General features: G+C 47.7%; 1 protein-coding gene across 5 annotated transcripts in view; it reads left to right on the top strand.

Annotated features, from left to right (window-relative positions):
• The window catches only part of LOC142501570 (excitatory amino acid transporter 1-like), a 68874-nt gene that overhangs the window by 43283 nt on the left and 7893 nt on the right, over positions 1-17698 (top strand). For 4 of the 5 annotated variants that reach the window (XM_075611614.1, XM_075611611.1, XM_075611612.1 and 1 more), the window contains 6 exons: positions 7882-8133; positions 8574-8711; positions 10015-10219; positions 12030-12072; positions 12812-13146; positions 16012-16245. In XM_075611614.1, the coding sequence (XP_075467729.1) occupies positions 7914-8133; positions 8574-8711; positions 10015-10219; positions 12030-12072; positions 12812-13146; positions 16012-16245 (1175 nt within the window). In that variant the 5' untranslated portion in view covers positions 7882-7913. Of the gene's footprint in view, positions 1-6840; positions 7070-7881; positions 8134-8573; positions 8712-10014; positions 10220-12029; positions 12073-12811; positions 13147-16011; positions 16246-17698 lie in introns of those variants that run through there. The other variant, XM_075611615.1, reaches the window with a different exon arrangement.

The raw sequence follows: 17698 nt of genomic DNA, 5'->3' as shown, positions 1-17698 counted from the left end.
TAAGGTGGCATCAAGGTGGGGGAGATGTCCCCTGCCTACATACGACCTTGTTTTTCAAACTTATTGTAGAATCGTTCGTGAATTATTAAGCACCTGTCTCTGCAGGGTTGTGAATATCCTATGAGAAACTGCCTGCAACCCTCGTATTATAAAAGCATAGTTCATTTGCTCCTCGTCTGTATATTAGCAACTTAGGCTGGGTAGAGAAAGTGCTCAGTGTTCAGCAAACCTGTGATGGTCGATTCTTAGCCAAAATACCGGCTACACTGCAAAATGTAAGGACTCTCCTTGTGGTTTTATTAAAAAAAAAAAAACATTCTGTATAGATCACAATTAATACGCGTAACATTTTATTATTATCACTTATGATACAGGAAGTTCCAGGTATTGGAGACATCAATGTAACGTGCTTTCTTTCTCCCAGTATAACAGGGAGCTGGAATGTAACTAAATGATGCAGCAGCAGAAATACTTCTTAGGCCGAGCTTATAGTGCCGGCGACGCGACCGGTGACGTCACCCGTCGCCGCTAGCGAAAGTTGTAATTCGCTTTCCTGCGACGTCACGGGCGACCAGGTCTTTGATTGGTTCAGAGGCTGTCACATGTGGCGACAGCCTCTGAAAAATCAAATTTGACCGGCTTCAAAAATTCGCGTGGCGCTTACTATAAGCGCTTGCGACGGCAACAATGCATTTGTTTTCGAGCGACGTCGCCGGCACTATAAGTGCGGCCTAGGGGTGCACTTATAGTGACGGCAACAGCGGCACGCTGTCTCATCAAAACAAATGCATTGCCGCCATCGCGTGCGCTTATAATAAACGCGACGCGATGTCTTGGTTGTGATCGCTGGAAGTCATCTCATTGCTGATTTTTCCAGCAATCGCAGCCTGATGTCACGTCGCCAGCACTATAAGCGCAGCCCAACACTGGGGACACATCACTGCTAAAGAAGCTCAGTCAGAAATGAGAACTTTATAATCCCGCTCCTTTCATACCACCCTCCTGCTGTCACCAAATGGTCCCTGTCACAGGCAGAGCTATAAAGGACATCACAGGAGGTGACAGTGGGACAGCAGAGAGATGCAGAACACTGAACACCGCAGCACACAGAGGGAACCATGAAGTCTATTAGTTGGGGATTGATTTAGCAGGATTATTGTATTTATATTTAGGCCTTGGAATGGGGTTGTCAGGCAAGTGTTTATTCCACCATGTAAGGAAAGGGCAGGCACAATTATGAGCATACTCAACTACAAGTGATGTCATGAAAAAATGGAGCCAGCTTTCTTTACAGCAAAGGAATTGCTAAACAAAAGTCCCCATTAACTGTGTGTATATGAAGTTACCATTGTGATACTATAAAAATGCCAATAGGTTGCCATAGTGTTTCCATAGAAACCCAATCAAGTTGCTATGTGGGTACCACTCTGTTGCTATAGGTGACAGCTTAGTAATAGATAATGAGTAACTATAATAAATATATACATTGCACTGACCCTTTAACCCACTAGGCTGCGGTCCCAATGCGTTCGAGGCGTGCGCTGTGTGCACAAGCACCGCCCCCCAATCTATCCTGGCCCAGTACATGCGTCGGTGCGCATTTAGCAGCCGCGCTGTACTACAAGTTTTCTCACATACAAAAAAATTGTTTGTGGCGGAGGCGTGGCCACGCCCCGCGAAAACCCCTTCCGTCGCAATCTCTCCCTCTCTCCCAGGACTGCAAGCTGCGGTGAAGCGCTGTGCACTCGCCCCCCCCCCCCCCCCCCCGCCGGGTGCGTGTGCTACAGAACGCGCTGGGACCGCAGCCTTAAACATATCACGGTCATTAGGTCATTTTGGGCCTATATGGGACTGCCCCTTAAGGCCACGGATACAGTAAGCGCATGCAACGGAGCGCATGGCGTCGCATGCCTGTCAGCTGAGCGATCTGTTGTCTGTGATACACAGCGATAGTAAGGCGTGGCGGAAGCATGGCTGGTATGTCACGTGAGCGGTTTGCTCTCATTGGCTGAACCGCCCATGTGACCTGGCCGTCGCAAGTCCCAAATTTTTTTTTTGTGTGCTTGAAAGTTGCGTGCTCTATGGTCTGCCTCATAAGGCGCCGCGGTCGCACGGAGTATGGACGCGGCATTTCCCATTAAACATGTCAGTTTTTAGGTCACTTTAGTCCTTCATGGGAGTGCCGCTTTAAACTATTAAACATGTCATTGTCATTAGATCACTATGGTCAGTGCTTGACAAATCACCCAAAAATCTACTCGCCGAACCAAAAAATCTACTCGCCACCTAGTCCCGCCCCCAACCCCGCTTTAAAATAAAATATATAAATAAAATATTTAATAAATTCCTAGTAAGAACAACATTCGTTTTTGACTTAAATGTATTTATTGTATAACATTATACTACAATTAGTCCTTGTTACGTGTGTGTGTGTGTGTGTGTGTGTTGTGTGTGTGTGTGTGTGTGTGTCGGATGTACAAATAAAAGCCAGATGTGAATGACTAGTTTCCCGAACCCCTTAACCAGTGTCTGGACGTCGCCGCTTCACAATATCTAAAGCAGCAATCCCGCCTGGGATCTTACCTGATCCGCAGACCCTCAATGTCCATGTACCCTCATTCCCGCAATGTTATACATTGGAGGGGATGTGTTCCCTACCTGTCTTCTGGGTTAGGGGGGGTTCCGATGTCTTCCGTGTGAAGCTTGAGTCAGATCTGGAAGAAAGCAGTATAAGTTATTTCTGTGTAGTTAGGGCAGTTAAGATATATAGGGTAAATAAGATATCCAGATCCAGAGTGTGAGACAGACATAGAGTGTGGGTGAGAGACACAGAGTGAGACACATAGAGAGAGTGAGAGAGGGTAAGAGAGGGTGAGCGTCAGAGAGAGAGAGAGAGAGAGAGAGAGAGAGAGAGAGAGAGAGAGTCAGAGAGAGAGAGAGTCAGAGAGAGAGAGAGTCAGAGAGAGAGAGAGAGTCAGAGAGAGAGAGAGAGTCAGAGAGAGAGAGAGAGTCAGAGAGAGAGAGAGAGTCAGAGAGAGAGAGAGAGTCAGAGAGAGAGAGAGAGTCAGAGAGAGAGAGAGAGTCAGAGAGAGAGAGAGAGTCAGAGAGAGAGTCAGAGAGAGAGAGAGAGAGTCAGAGAGAGAGAGAGAGAGAGTCAGAGAGAGAGAGAGAGAGAGTCGGAGAGAGAGAGTCGGAGAGAGAGAGAGAGAGTCAAAGAGAGAGAGAGTCAAAGAGAGAGAGAGTCAAAGAGAGAGAGAGAGAGTCAAAGAGAGAGAGAGAGAGTCAAAGAGAGAGAGAGACAGAGAGTCAAAGAGAGAGAGAGACAGAGAGTCAAAGAGAGAGAGAGACAGAGAGTCAAAGAGAGAGAGGGGGGGTCAGAGAGAGAGAGTGAGAGTCAGAGAGAGAGAGTCAAAGAGAGAGAGAGAGTCAAAGAGAGAGAGAGAGTCAAAGAGAGTCCAATAGTCAGAGAGAGTCAGAGAGAGAGAGTCAAAGAGAGAGAGAGTCAAAGAGAGAGAGAGTCAAAGAGAGAGAGAGTCAAAGAGAGAGAGAGAGTCAAAGAGAGAGAGAGTCAAAGAGAGAGAGAGTCAAAGAGAGAGAGTCAAAGAGAGAGAGAGAGAGTCAAAGAGAGAGAGAGAGAGAGAGGGTCAGAGAGAGAGAGGGTCAGAGAGAGAGAGGGTCAGAGAGAGAGAGGGTCAGAGAGAGAGAGGGTCAGAGAGAGAGAGGGTCAGAGACAGATAGAGAGGGTCAGAGACAGATAGAGAGGGTCAGAGACAGATAGAGAGGGTCAGAGACAGATAGAGAGGGTCAGAGACAGACAGAGACAGAGAGGGTCAGAGACACACAGAGACAGAGAGGGTCAGAGACACACAGAGACAGAGAGGGCGAGAGACAGAGACAGAGAGGGCGAGAGACAGAGACAGAGAGGGCGAGAGACAGAGACAGAGAGGGCGAGAGACAGAGACAGAGAGGGCGAGAGACAGAGACAGAGACAGAGAGGGCGAGAGACAGAGAGGGCGAGAGACAGAGAGGGCGAGAGACAGAGAGGGCGAGAGACAGAGAGGGCGAGAGACAGAGAGGGCGAGAGACAGAGAGGGCGAGAGACAGAGAGGGCGAGAGACAGAGAGGGCGAGAGACAGAGAGGGCGAGAGACAGAGAGGGCGAGAGACAGAGAGGGCGAGAGACAGAGAGGGCGAGAGACAGAGACAGAGAGGGCGAGAGACAGAGACAGAGAGGGCGAGAGACAGAGACAGAGAGGGCGAGAGACAGAGACAGAGAGGGCGAGAGACAGAGGGTGATTGGGGGTGTGATTGGGTGGGTGGGGTGACGGGGTGATTGGGTGGGGGGACGGGGTGATTGGGTGGGGTGATGTGGTGGGGTGACACTTCAGGTATCCTACACCTACACACGCACACGCTCACACACACACTCTCTCATACATACACACTCATACACACACTCGTATGCATGCACACACACACCCACACACCCAGCATGTCACACACACACACACACACACCCAGCATGTCACACACACACCCAGCATGTCACACACACACCCAGCATGTCACACACACACCCAGCATGTCACACACACATCCAGCATGTCACACACACATCCAGCATGTCACACACACATCCAGCATGTCACACACACACACACATCCAGCATGTCACACACATCCAGCATGTCACACACACGCACGCACACACACACACACACATCCAGTATGTCACACACACACACACACACACATCCAGCATGTCACACACACACACACATTCAGCATGTCACACACACACACACATCCAGCATGTCACACACACAGACCCAGCATAGCACACACACAGACCCAGCATAGCACACACATAAAGACAGATAGACACAGCATCCTTTGGACACAAGGAGGGAGGGGGGGTCGGGCGGGCTGTGGAGATGGTAATGCATGAGGCAGGGGGGAGCACTTACTTCCTCTATAAACAGCCCTGGAAAGGATTGAGGACGTCACTGCTCCTGCTCATATAGAGCAAACCAGCCAGCCCAGGCGCTTCAAACACAGACCCAGCATAGGTCACACACACACACACAGCATGTCTCTCTCACACACACACACACACACATCCAGCATGTCACACACACAGACACACACAAATCCAGCATGTCACTCACACACACACACACACACACACACACACACACATCCAGCATGTCACACACACAGACCCAGCATAGCACACACACAGACCCAGCATAGCACACACACAGACCCAGCATAGCACACACACAGACCCAGCATAGCACACACACAGACCCAGCATAGCACACACACAGACCCAGCATAGCACACACACAGACCCAGCATAGCACACACACAGACCCAGCATGTCACACACACAGACCCAGCATGTCACACACACAGACCCAGCATAGCACACACACAGACCCAGCATAGCACACACACAGACCCAGCATAGCACACACACAGACCCAGCATGTCACACACACAGACCCAGCATAGCACACACACAGACCCAGCATAGCACACACACAGACCCAGCATGTCACACACACAGACCCAGCATGTCACACACACAGACCCAGCATGTCACACACACAGACCCAGCATAGCACACACACAGACCCAGCATAGCACACACACAGACCCAGCATAGCACACACACAGACCCAGCATGTCACACACACAGACCCAGCATGTCACACACACAGACCCAGCATAGCACACACACAGACCCAGCATGTCACACACACAGACCCAGCATAGCACACACACAGACCCAGCATAGCACACACACAGACCCAGCATAGCACACACACAGACCCAGCATAGCACACACACAGACCCAGCATAGCACACACACAGACCCAGCATAGCACACACACAGACCCAGCATAGCACACACACAGACCCAGCATAGCACACACACAGACCCAGCATAGCACACACACAGACCCAGCATAGCACACACACAGACCCAGCATAGCACACACACAGACCCAGCATAGCACACACACAGACCCAGCATAGCACACACACAGACCCAGCATAGCACACACACAGACCCAGCATAGCACACACACAGACCCAGCATGTCACACACACAGACCCAGCATAGCACACACACAGACCCAGCATAGCACACACACAGACCCAGCATAGCACACACACAGACCCAGCATAGCACACACACAGACCCAGCATGTCACACACACAGACCCAGCATAGCACACACACAGACCCAGCATAGCACACACACAGACCCAGCATAGCACACACACAGACCCAGCATAGCACACACACAGACCCAGCATAGCACACACACAGACCCAGCATAGCACACACACAGACCCAGCATAGCACACACACAGACCCAGCATAGCACACACACAGACCCAGCATAGCACACACACAGACCCAGCATGTCACACACACAGACCCAGCATAGCACACACACAGACCCAGCATAGCACACACACAGACCCAGCATAGCACACACACAGACCCAGCATGTCACACACACAGACCCAGCATAGCACACACACAGACCCAGCATGTCACACACACAGACCCAGCATAGCACACACACAGACCCAGCATAGCACACACACAGACCCAGCATAGCACACACACAGACCCAGCATAGCACACACACAGACCCAGCATAGCACACACATAAAGACAGATAGACACAGCATCCGTTGGACACAAGGAGGGAGGGGGGGTCGGGCGGGCTGTGGAGATGGTAATGCATGAGGCAGGGGGAGCACTTACTTCCTCTATAAACAGCCCTGGAAAGGATTGAGGACGTCACTGCTCCTGCTCATATAGAGCAAACCAGCCAGCCCAGGCGCTCAGCACACACACACACACCCAGCATGTCACACACACACACACACACACACCCAGTATGTCACACACACACACACACACACACCCAGCATGTCACACACACACACACACACACCCAGCATGTCACACAGACCCAGCATAGCACACACACACAGACACAGCATCCGTTGGACACAAGGAGGGAGTGGGGGGGGTCAGTGATGGTGCGTGGGTGCGTGGGCTCCTGATTGGGATCGATGCCGGGCTGGGAGGGGGGGGGTTAGTGATGCTGCTTGGGTGCGTGGGCTCCTGATTGTGATCGATGCCGGGCTGGGGGGTCGGGAGGGGGGGGGTCAGTGATGCTGCTTGGGTGCGTGGGCTCCTGATTGTGATTGATGCCGGGCTGGGGGGTCGGGAGGGGGGGGGGTCAGTGATGCTGCTTGGGTGCGTGGGCTCCTGATTGTGATCGATGCCGGGCTGGGGGGTCGGGAGGGGGGGGGGTCAGTGATGCTGCTTGGGTGCGTGGGCTCCTGATTGTGATCGATGCCGGGCTGGGGGGTCGGGAGGGGGGGGGGGGTCAGTGATGCTGCTTGGGTGCGTGGGCTCCTGATTGTGATCGATGCCGGGCTGGGGGGTCGGGAGGGGGGGGGGGGTCAGTGATGCTGCTTGGGTGCGTGGGCTCCTGATTGTGATCGATGCCGGGCTGGGGAGGATGGGAGGGGGGGTCAGTGAGGCAATGGTGTACTGTGGCAACGGTGTACTAACCTTCCAGCAGAATACAAAAGGAAGGATGATTCGTGTGCGTGGGCTTATATAGAGCCTGTAGCTGGCAAAAAAAAAAAAACCTTGCATCGCGCCAAGTCCCGTCAAACCAATCAGGAAGAAGGAGGCTGAGTCGCCAGGAGGCCAAATCTTGTTGGCCCTGGCGACCTGGCGACCGTATTTGTCGAGCACTGACTATGGTCCTACCCATTTTAGCAGCCTCATCTTATTCCTTTGACCCCAATCTCACCCTCTTTACCTGCTGTCTCCCCAGAATAGTATCGCCTGGACCAAACCCTTGCCCTGATGATGAGTGAGAAGGATGGTAATACTGATGGCCTGTTCTTGAACGAAGACTCTGCTAAGCGGCTTAACCCGGAGTTGGGCGTGCACAGCTGGCAGCATGCTGTGCAAAAGAGGGCATCGCGTGCAGGGAAGCACTTCCACGGGATGACCTGGGGTAGACTCCGAGGATTCCTGCGCCGGAATGCCTTTGTCATATTAACCATCTTTGGTGTGGTGCTGGGTATGTAATGGGGTGGGGACTGGGAAACTGGGAAGGGCAGAGTCTGTGAGATATAATAATTTGTAACTGTATCAACCTGCACTGGTTGCAGGGGCAAGATCATTGGCCATAAGTCTCTCTGTCGGAGGGATGGACTCCACAGGTCCCGCCTTCATAGGTGTCTTTTGTCTGTGTCATCCTGCGGTGTGAAGGACAGACTCAACAGTATATGTCTCATCTGTATGTTGCCCCTGTGGTGGGAGGGACAAATTCAGTGGGATGTAGTGGTCATTTTTTGTCTGTGTCACTATGTCACTCTGCAGCGGGAGGACAGACTACATGGACCATAGCTCCCTTCTATGTAAGGCACTTTTTCACCCTGTGGTGGGAGGCACAGACAAGCAATTTTTATCTTCATGATCTGTTCCTCCATCAGTGATGACCCCTTTTTGTTTCCCCAGGTATAGTGTTAGCCTTCGCTTTGCGACCCTACAAGATGTCCTATCGTCAGATTAAGTACTTCTCCTTCCCGGGAGAGCTACTCATGAGGATGCTGCAGATGCTGGTGCTGCCCCTCATTGTGTCCAGCCTGGTGACAGGTGAGACCCTCCCTCCATGTGAATGGCTAGATAACAACCACTTGAACCTCATTGGAGGTTACCCAAATATTTCTTCACCATGGTAACCAAACTCCTAAGCCATTACTATCATTAGAGCTTCTAAATCCATATTACTCAACGGAGATATATATATATATATATATATATATATAAAATCATTAAGTCCCAAGAGGGTTGATGTGTTCCTAATGTCACCCAAAGGTTAACTGATGGGGACCATTTGTCTTCCCTTGTAGACTACACAGTCACAATTGCTTTTCTCTCCCTGTTGGACTCCCAGTAGGGAGTTTTAAATCCATTCACTCAATGTACCCCACCACCACTGCTGTTCCATGTAAAAATCAACCTACATGTTTGCCCTAGAAAGAGCTCCCTTTCGACACCCTGTGTGCTGGGAAGTCTGTCATGGTCCCTGTTCCTCTCTCACGCTACTAAGTAAAAACTGTAAGTCTCTTCCAGTTTTGGGAAATTCCCTTCCCTATGTAACCCTTCCTTGCCCGGCTCTTTCTAAGTAGGTAGTGAGGTAGTGTTGTAAATAGGTGCAGACTCTTGTACCTTTCTTCCAGGGTACTTGTGGTCGGCTGGCTGGTGGTGTAAGCCCCCCAGGAGGGGGAGGGGGCAGCAGTTACAGAGCCCCCCCCCCCCCCACCCTTCCCCAAGGCATTTAAATTGAATGCCAGGGGAGCCGTGAGGCCTCTGGAACATCCCTTACCTGCTGCCAGCCGGGTCTTCTGCAACACGTCCACGTTGCCATGACAACACAGCGTCAAATGACGCCGTGGGGTCATGTGACGTGATGCGTCGACATGACAACAAGCATCAAATCACACTGCAGGGTCATGTGACGTCACATGACCCGCGACATCATTTGACGCTGGGTTCTAACCGAGCAGGGGCGTGAACGTTGGGGCTTCCAGGCAGGGGCGCACGCCAAAAACTTTGCACCCCTGGTGTAAGCTATTGGCAACAAACATATAAAGGTCACCACTTTGCAACAACTCACCAGACATTAACTCTTTATATAACAGCTAGTAACCTAACAGGGGGATACACCTATTTTGGCTGCCTCTTTCTGTACTTTTTATTCTGCCTCAGAACACTGGATGCTGGATCCAAGCAATGATCTGTGAAGGTTAATCCTGACCACTTCTTTTTTTTTTTTACATGTATTTATTTTTAACTGCATTTTGAAGTTTTAAAGTCTTTCCCCATATGGGTTTTATGTCCAGGATGTCGCGTCCGTATGTGGCTGTGGGTGAAGCGGTCTGGTGATATGTTTCAGGTATGGCGTCTCTGGACAGCAAAGTGTCTGGGAAGATGGGCCTGCGAGCAGTAGTATATTACACTGTGACCACCTTTATTGCTGTCTTCATCGGCATCATCATGGTGACCATCATCCAACCGGGCAGAGGCACCAAGGAGAATATGCCATCCCATGGGAAAGTTGAGCAGGTGCAGACGGCTGATGCCTTTCTGGATCTAATCAGGTGAGACAACTGGATTCCTGAATCATCTTAACCTGAACCCAACCCCCTCCCAACTGTACACAATGGTCAATAGATCCCTACTGTCTGTGACACCGTAAGGTGGGTAGGACGGGCTTAATGGTTTGTAGGTCTCCTATATATTTCTGACACTGTCTCACCTTGCAGTGACACTCAATGGACAGTAGGTCCCTTCTGTCTAACTTCATAATATTTCTAACCCGAATGCCATAACTACTCATAATCCGTGCTCTTCCGAACACTCACACTTCCCAACCCCAAAAAAACTAACCTATAACTCTTCCGATCCATAACGCTTTCAAATCCAAATCCTCCCTAACTCTTTCTATCCCTATTCTAAACCAAAATCCTGTGGGGGTGGGGTGAGGAAGAGGAGAGGAGGAACCCACAACCTCTGCCATTCAGGGCAGCAGCTCTAACATTGAACTAAGCCAGTTGCTGGGAAATGCTATAGTCACAGTATACTTTTGAGCTCCACTACTCACACCTGAAGCCCCCTCTGCCTGGGTTCCCTTAAAAGCAGACCATTCTTACTTCCTGGCTGCCAGTTCAATGTTCCTTGTGCACAAAAAGAAGCACACCTGAGATACATGAGACACTTGGGAGATATGTGACAGTGCACTTTCCAAGAATCTAGTTTAGCTCTGTGCTTTTGCTGCTGCCCTGACACGCAGAGGTTGTGGGTTCTGATCCTGGTGGGCCTGCCACGGGTACCCCCTTCATCACCAGGCATCACATGACTTGTCAGTATTGATTGTATGGAAATATTTTAGGAGGTGTGGAATGTGACTCATGTAAATATATTTCAAGTGTGCTTCTTTTTCAGCACAGGCACCTCTCCCTATGTTATTTGGGGTTAGGTCCTCCTCTCCCTCCCCGACACGGATTGACACAAATCAGCGCTACTAGAATATCCCCCTGTAATTCTTCTTATTCCAAACCTAAACACCAAATTATCCATAAGCATCCAAACCCCAAACCTCATTTCTCTTTCTATCCTTATCCCAAACCCTTTAATTCTACCTATCCTTCAATCTTCCTATCTCTATAACTCTTCCTATTTCTTACCAAACCTCATAGCTCTTCCTTTCCCTATAAGAAACCCCATAACTGTTCCCATCCCTAACCTAATCCCCATATCTCTTCCCATGCCTACCCCAAAACGAATTGCTTTTGCCATCTCCCACCCAAATCCTGAACGTTTCCCAATCCTTAACCCAAACATAGCTCTTGCCATTCCTAACCAATACCCATAATTCTTTCCAACCCTTTCCAAACCCCCTAATGCTTCCCTTCCCAACCTCTCTACACTTTCTCTCCTTATCCCAAACACATTTCTAACCCAGTTACAATTTTTTACCAGGGAAGTTTACTGGTTTATTCATTTGTTTATTTTGTGATCACAAAAGGAAATTTCCTTTATAAAACACTTCTTATTTTCTTTCAAATAGAAGTCGATAACAGATCAGAACTTACAGCCTGAGCGGTACCTTATAAAACTGATTTCATTCACTGCTAAATGTTAACTGATTGATTGGACATGGAAGGTTCCCACTGCTAACCCCCCTCCCTGCTGAGAAACCGATAATATAGTGCAATTAGATCTCCAGTCCCACTTGGCTGCTTCAAATATAGATTTTGTCTGTCATAGTGTCACCCTGCTGTGGGAGGTACAGGCGCCGTGGGGCAATGGTGGCTTAAGCCTGCGGTTGGAGTTACAGACTGAATGGGGGATGGGTCCTGTTATGTCACACTATGATGTCCCTTATTATGCTTTTTTTTGTCCCTAAAGGAACATGTTCCCTCCCAACCTGGTGGAAGCCTGCTTCAAACAGGTGAGTGCGAGAGGTATGGGACATGATCAATTTGCATTCTTCATTGAGATGCAGAATTTCACTCCTATCATAATATGCATATCATTTAACTCCTCCCCAATTCCTCCTATTGTTCCATATAACAGCTCCCTTAAACTCCTCCTTTTGCTTCATATTACTGCTTGTTCTATATAATAACTCACTATCACTCCTCCTATAACTGTGTCCCCTCTTACCTTTAAAAACAGCTCTTAAGAATGTTCTGTTTCATAAATTGATAAGCTCTGAAAATAATCATGCCGCGCTGTATGATGGTGCAGAGTATCTCTATACACAAAGAGCACCTGAAATTAAGCCAGTCTTAATCACAAATCATTAAGTTAGTCTTTTTTTTAATTACTCATCCTTTTTTGTCCCTCCGTGGGGCAACGTACTCTGAACCATATGGCAGTACCAAGGACAGCTGTGTCCCCAGGCTTCTATTTGATGTTCTCGGCTAAAGTGTCATCTGTCTACAGAGGACCCAAAGCAAGGGGATGATCAGAGAGGGAGCTAGAGGTGACGCACATCCTGCTTCATTGGCTTGGCCATACTTTGCATCTACTTCAGATTTGTCAGCTCTTCTTAATATTCAATGAGTCTGGCAGGTTTGGAATGTCTCGCTGACTTCTACCAGCCCCTTACACTCCATTTGTCTTTCTTGCTAAAACCAATAGTTTTCTTTTTAAACCTCACCCTTCACTAATGTTGATCATTGCAGTACAAAACCCAATACAGCACGAGGATCTACAAGGTGCCAATGCCTCCTGACCAGAACTTCACTGCAGCCAATGAGTGGCCGACAGTGGCAGTCAACTTCAGCAGCATCTTGGAGAATGTGACCCGAGCAATGGGCAAGATGCAGGAGATGTTGACCATGGAGGAGGTGGTACCTGTGCCGGGGTCAGCGGGTGGGGTGAACGCCCTGGGTCTGGTGGTCTTTTCCATGTGCTTCGGGCTGGTGATCGGGAACATGAAGGAGCAGGGCAGGCCACTCCGGGAGTTCTTTGACTGCCTCAACGAGGCCATCATGAGATTGGTGGCAATTATCATATGGTGAGAACATGTGGGCCTCAGAGGTCAAATCTACTTCTATCAATATGTCATACTTCAGTCTGAAGTACGGACTGCGTGGATCATTGGTCCCCCCTATATCTGTCACTATGTCACTGCATGTGTGTGGGGACAAATTCAGTGATCCATGGGTCTTTCTGTGTCTATAATTCACTGAGAAGGCACTATCTTCGTGCTCAATAGGTTTTTCCTTTTTTTTTGTGTCACTGTGTCTACATGGGAGGGACCAATTTAAGAGCCCCTTTTGTATCTGTGACAGGATGAAACTCCACAGGGTAGGGAAAAGGTTGATGAGCTATCAGTTTCTCTATTACGCTCAAGGAAAATTGACAGACTAAGGGCCTCATGCAGTAAAGTCGCCATTTTTGACAGCGCTGCTATCATGGTATGCATAAAGCCCCGAAGACTAGTGATAGCAACATTTGCAAAAATGGCGAGTAGCCAGCGACGTGAAGATCGCCCCTCTGAAAAGGGGTCACCCGGCGAGTTCTATATGCTGCAGAGAGGGAGAGACGCCTCTCCCTGCGCAAATCTCGGCCGAAAATAATGTTTTTAAATTTTAATAATAGTGTAGATGTGCAGGGGGTCTCCGGAGTAGAACCGCATTGATTTCATGTCCGGGGACCCCCTGCTTTCCGAGATACAGGCCCCGTTTTGGGGTGCAGGTATCTCTTATGCATTTAATTGTCCCGGTCACTTGACGCGTGACATTTACATGCATAGGAGATACCGGCACCCCATAACGGGCCTGTATCTCGGGAAACAGGGGGTCCCCGGACATTAAATCAATGCGGTTCTGTGCCGGAGACCCCCTGCTCATCTACCCTAGTCTTAAAATTTATATTAAAATATGTAGTAAGCACCAATACACAACCCACCCCCTCTGCCCCCACATGAAACCATTATTTATTTATTTTAACACACGATTGATAACATAAGCCGGCGGGGGTCCCCGGGTAGTCCCCACAGCTGTCTAGGGGCCCTCGGGTGGTCCCGCTGGCCCGTGGTACAATTCGTGTTGTAAAAATAAATAAAGATGGCCTACATTTCAATAAATGCACCCCCCCCCCAACACATACAGTACAGTAATGTGCAAAATAACTATTATCCAGATATGGATAATAGATCATTTGCCCATTATTAAACAAAACATTAGCCAGCCAGCATAAATAGAGTAAATAATACCGTTCTAGTTACCCCTGCCATTATGAAGGGTGTCTTCGTCCACATACTGCAGGGGCATGTTCTCCATTGCCAGAAAGAATACAAAAAAATACAATCTAATGGCCCCTAACCCCTTAATCACCTTTGCGGTTAATAACCGCTATAGTAATTAAGGGGTTAACCCACCCTCCCCGTTACCCACCCGGGAGGCCTAACCACCCACCCCTGACCCAGTATACCCACCCTGTACCCATTGATTGGCATAGTAGTACATCATACCCATATAATATGGGCATTATAAGATACTATAGCATTCAATGGTCACCCTAATACAAAAGCATTAATGTCCAAAATACACAATAATCAATCATATACAACAAGAACCTCAACCCCCAAAATCAAAAATTAAAAGCACTAGCCAACCAATGAATTACCTAAATAAAACCACTAGGCATTCAATTAAAGAAATCACACCACTAGCCAAACAATACATTTAATACATAAAATCAGTAACCAACACAACAATTAATTAATACAATCACTAGGCAACACATCAATTAAAACCAGTAGCGAACAAAATACATCATTATATAAAAACGCAAAACAATCTGATTTTTTTTTTTTTTTTTTAAACAAGCCATCACAATTCAAAACAATTTAATCTAAACAGTAAACATAATTTAGGCCTAGGAGGTGGGTATTAGGGCTGTTGTGTGTATTTTTGTTTATTGTGTTAGCGAGGGTGGGTCAAGGAGGGAGTAGCCCCAAAGATGGGTGTTTAGGCCTACCGGGTGGGTAGCGGGAGGGGTTAACCCCTTCATTACTGTAGCGGTATTATCCGCTAAGGTAATGAAGGGGTTAAGGCCACCCGCAACATACCGCAAGGCCTAAACACACACCAAGGGCCAGATACCACCTTCACCCACCCACGCTACACACAATAAGCATGGCACTGGTGGTTAACCCCTTCATTGCCTTAGCGGTTAGCCGCTAAGGTAATGAAGTTGCCTGTAAATGCATTTTTCATGCATGGGATTTATGCCGGGGGTCTCCTGTGGTGATGTTAATGGGTATCAGCTCCGGAGTTTCCCGGCATGAATCCGATACAGTAAAAATGCAGTTTGTTTTCTAAGTGCCGTCTCGCCGCTTATCGGCAGCTTCTTGACAACTATTCCTGGCGAGACGATTTGGAGAGGAAATCTCCATTCTAGTGCGGCGATCAGCCTCGATAATCTAATCAGGGTTACTAGAACAGCGCACGTTTGACAAGCTGGCGATAAGTGACTTCTCGCCGCGCGTTTGGAATTATTTTTTTTGCCGGGGGGAAAAAAATTGCCAAAAAGCTCTCTTATCGCCAACTTATTGGGGCTTACTGAATAGCTGTAGGCTTTTTTTGGTGATAAGTGGCTTACCGCTGCTTACTGCATGAGGCCCTAAGTGTGTTCTATGCCCCTTAGATCTCAGTGACCCTATAAGAAAAATAATTAATATGATAGACCATAGGTCCTTCGCTGTGTCACGTTGTCACTCTGCAGGGGAAAGGACTAAGGAGTCAATGGATCATAGGTCCCAATATCACAGTTCCACACTGGGGTGTTAGGGTCTTGGTTGTCCATAAATCCCTTAGACTGATCCCTTAAACCTTATGACTGTTTCACTTGAGCTATATACGTGTCTCCACAGGTACGCACCTATAGGGATCATGTTCCTGATCTCTGGAAAGATCCTGGAGATGGATGATCTGATGGTGATGGGAGGCCAGCTGGGCATGTACACAATCACGGTCATCGCGGGACTCCTCATACACGCCATTGTGGTCCTGCCCCTGCTCTTTTTCATAGTCACCCGCAGGAACCCATGGCCATTCATTGGCGGCCTACTCCAAGCCCTCATCACTGCGCTGGGGACATCATCAAGGTGAGAAGCGGGAACAGGGGAGGGGGCAGGTTACTAAGGACAGATGGGGAGGCTGTTGGATCTTTTCATTGCCTGGTACAGTAGATGAAAGAAGCAGTGTTACTTGGTCAAGTCAAACTCATTAGGTGACTAACTTCATCCATGGAAGGCTTCTCTGTACGCTGGAATACAACAAAAGAAGGGCCGATGCACACTTACATATATTTAAATAGCGCGATGGATTAAAATAAAAACGTAATTTTATTGTGACATTGTGTAAAACTGACAGGTGTTGGCTGCACACCTCCGCTCTTTCTGGGGAGGTGCTTAAAGTTTACAATTACCCTCCTATATAATTACCTCCATTTCCACCAATCCGCATACAGAATCAATAAAAACAGGTGGATTTCCAATTCATCTTAAAATATAGATCCAATACAAAAATGATTCAAATACAGTTACTACTACATTAGAAATATTTTACAAAATTGTAAAATATTCCACTTCATCATGTTTCAATATGGAAAAAAAAACATTAAACCACCACTCTCTCTTTTTTTGATAGACAATTAAAAAAGAAACCCTCTAGATAAGCCGCTCTCTTTATAAAACGGTGGGAGTTGGTACATGTTTTTGGCTCTTCTGCGTGAAACCTGTATCAGAAACATGTTCCCTGGTACAGGTTCATAGACAATTTTGTTTTATTTGGAACAGCATTTGTGAACTTTTGGAGGAATTTCTGTCATTGTTGAACTCTAAATGCTGTTACTATTAAGCTGTACTGTAGTATCTTTTGATTTTTTTAAATTCCTCTAGTCAGCATTCGAAATGCTTGGTCCAAGAAATACCTTCTGCACCGTTCTTACGGGCAGGATGCAATTGTGCTAGAGATAAATAAAAATGTGAAACCGAGATCAATTTATTATTTGAAAGCTTTATTCGTAAAGAATACGTGGGCTGGCTATGTGATCATACAGTGTTGTTAATTAACACCAAAGATAAGAATGACAAATATTGACTTTGATTTATCACCACTTTTTGCATACAGCTGTGTGGGGTTAATAACATATTTTTTTTTAAAGTTACTGGGATGTTTTGAAGTTAATTTTGAAATGTGATGCAAAATTAGGTGATAGTTTGCCAAATTATACTCTTGTAACATATCAGAGAGGAGAACATTTGGTGAATATCCTGGTTAATTCCTATTCAGAGACGCCAGGATCTACATATTGGATGTAATTGCCAGGGGGGGGGGGGGGGGGTGTTTAATGCTTGTAATAATTGAAATATTTGCAAATATGAGTTAAAATGTATTTTGTTTCTTCTCTAGTGACCATTAGCGATTATGGAATCAAGAGTTTTATTAACTGCAATTCTCAATTTGTAATTTATTTACTTAAATATCCATCTCAGAAAATATGCCAGGGGAACAATTAAGATTAAGAAACTTAAACTAAGAATTGGAGCATATAAG

This window comes from Ascaphus truei, chromosome 8 (genome assembly GCF_040206685.1).
Source record: "Ascaphus truei isolate aAscTru1 chromosome 8, aAscTru1.hap1, whole genome shotgun sequence".
Taxonomy (NCBI): Eukaryota; Metazoa; Chordata; class Amphibia; order Anura; family Ascaphidae; genus Ascaphus; species Ascaphus truei.
The sequence above is the reverse complement of the archived record's forward strand: the minus strand, read 5'-3'. Positions and strand labels throughout refer to the sequence as shown.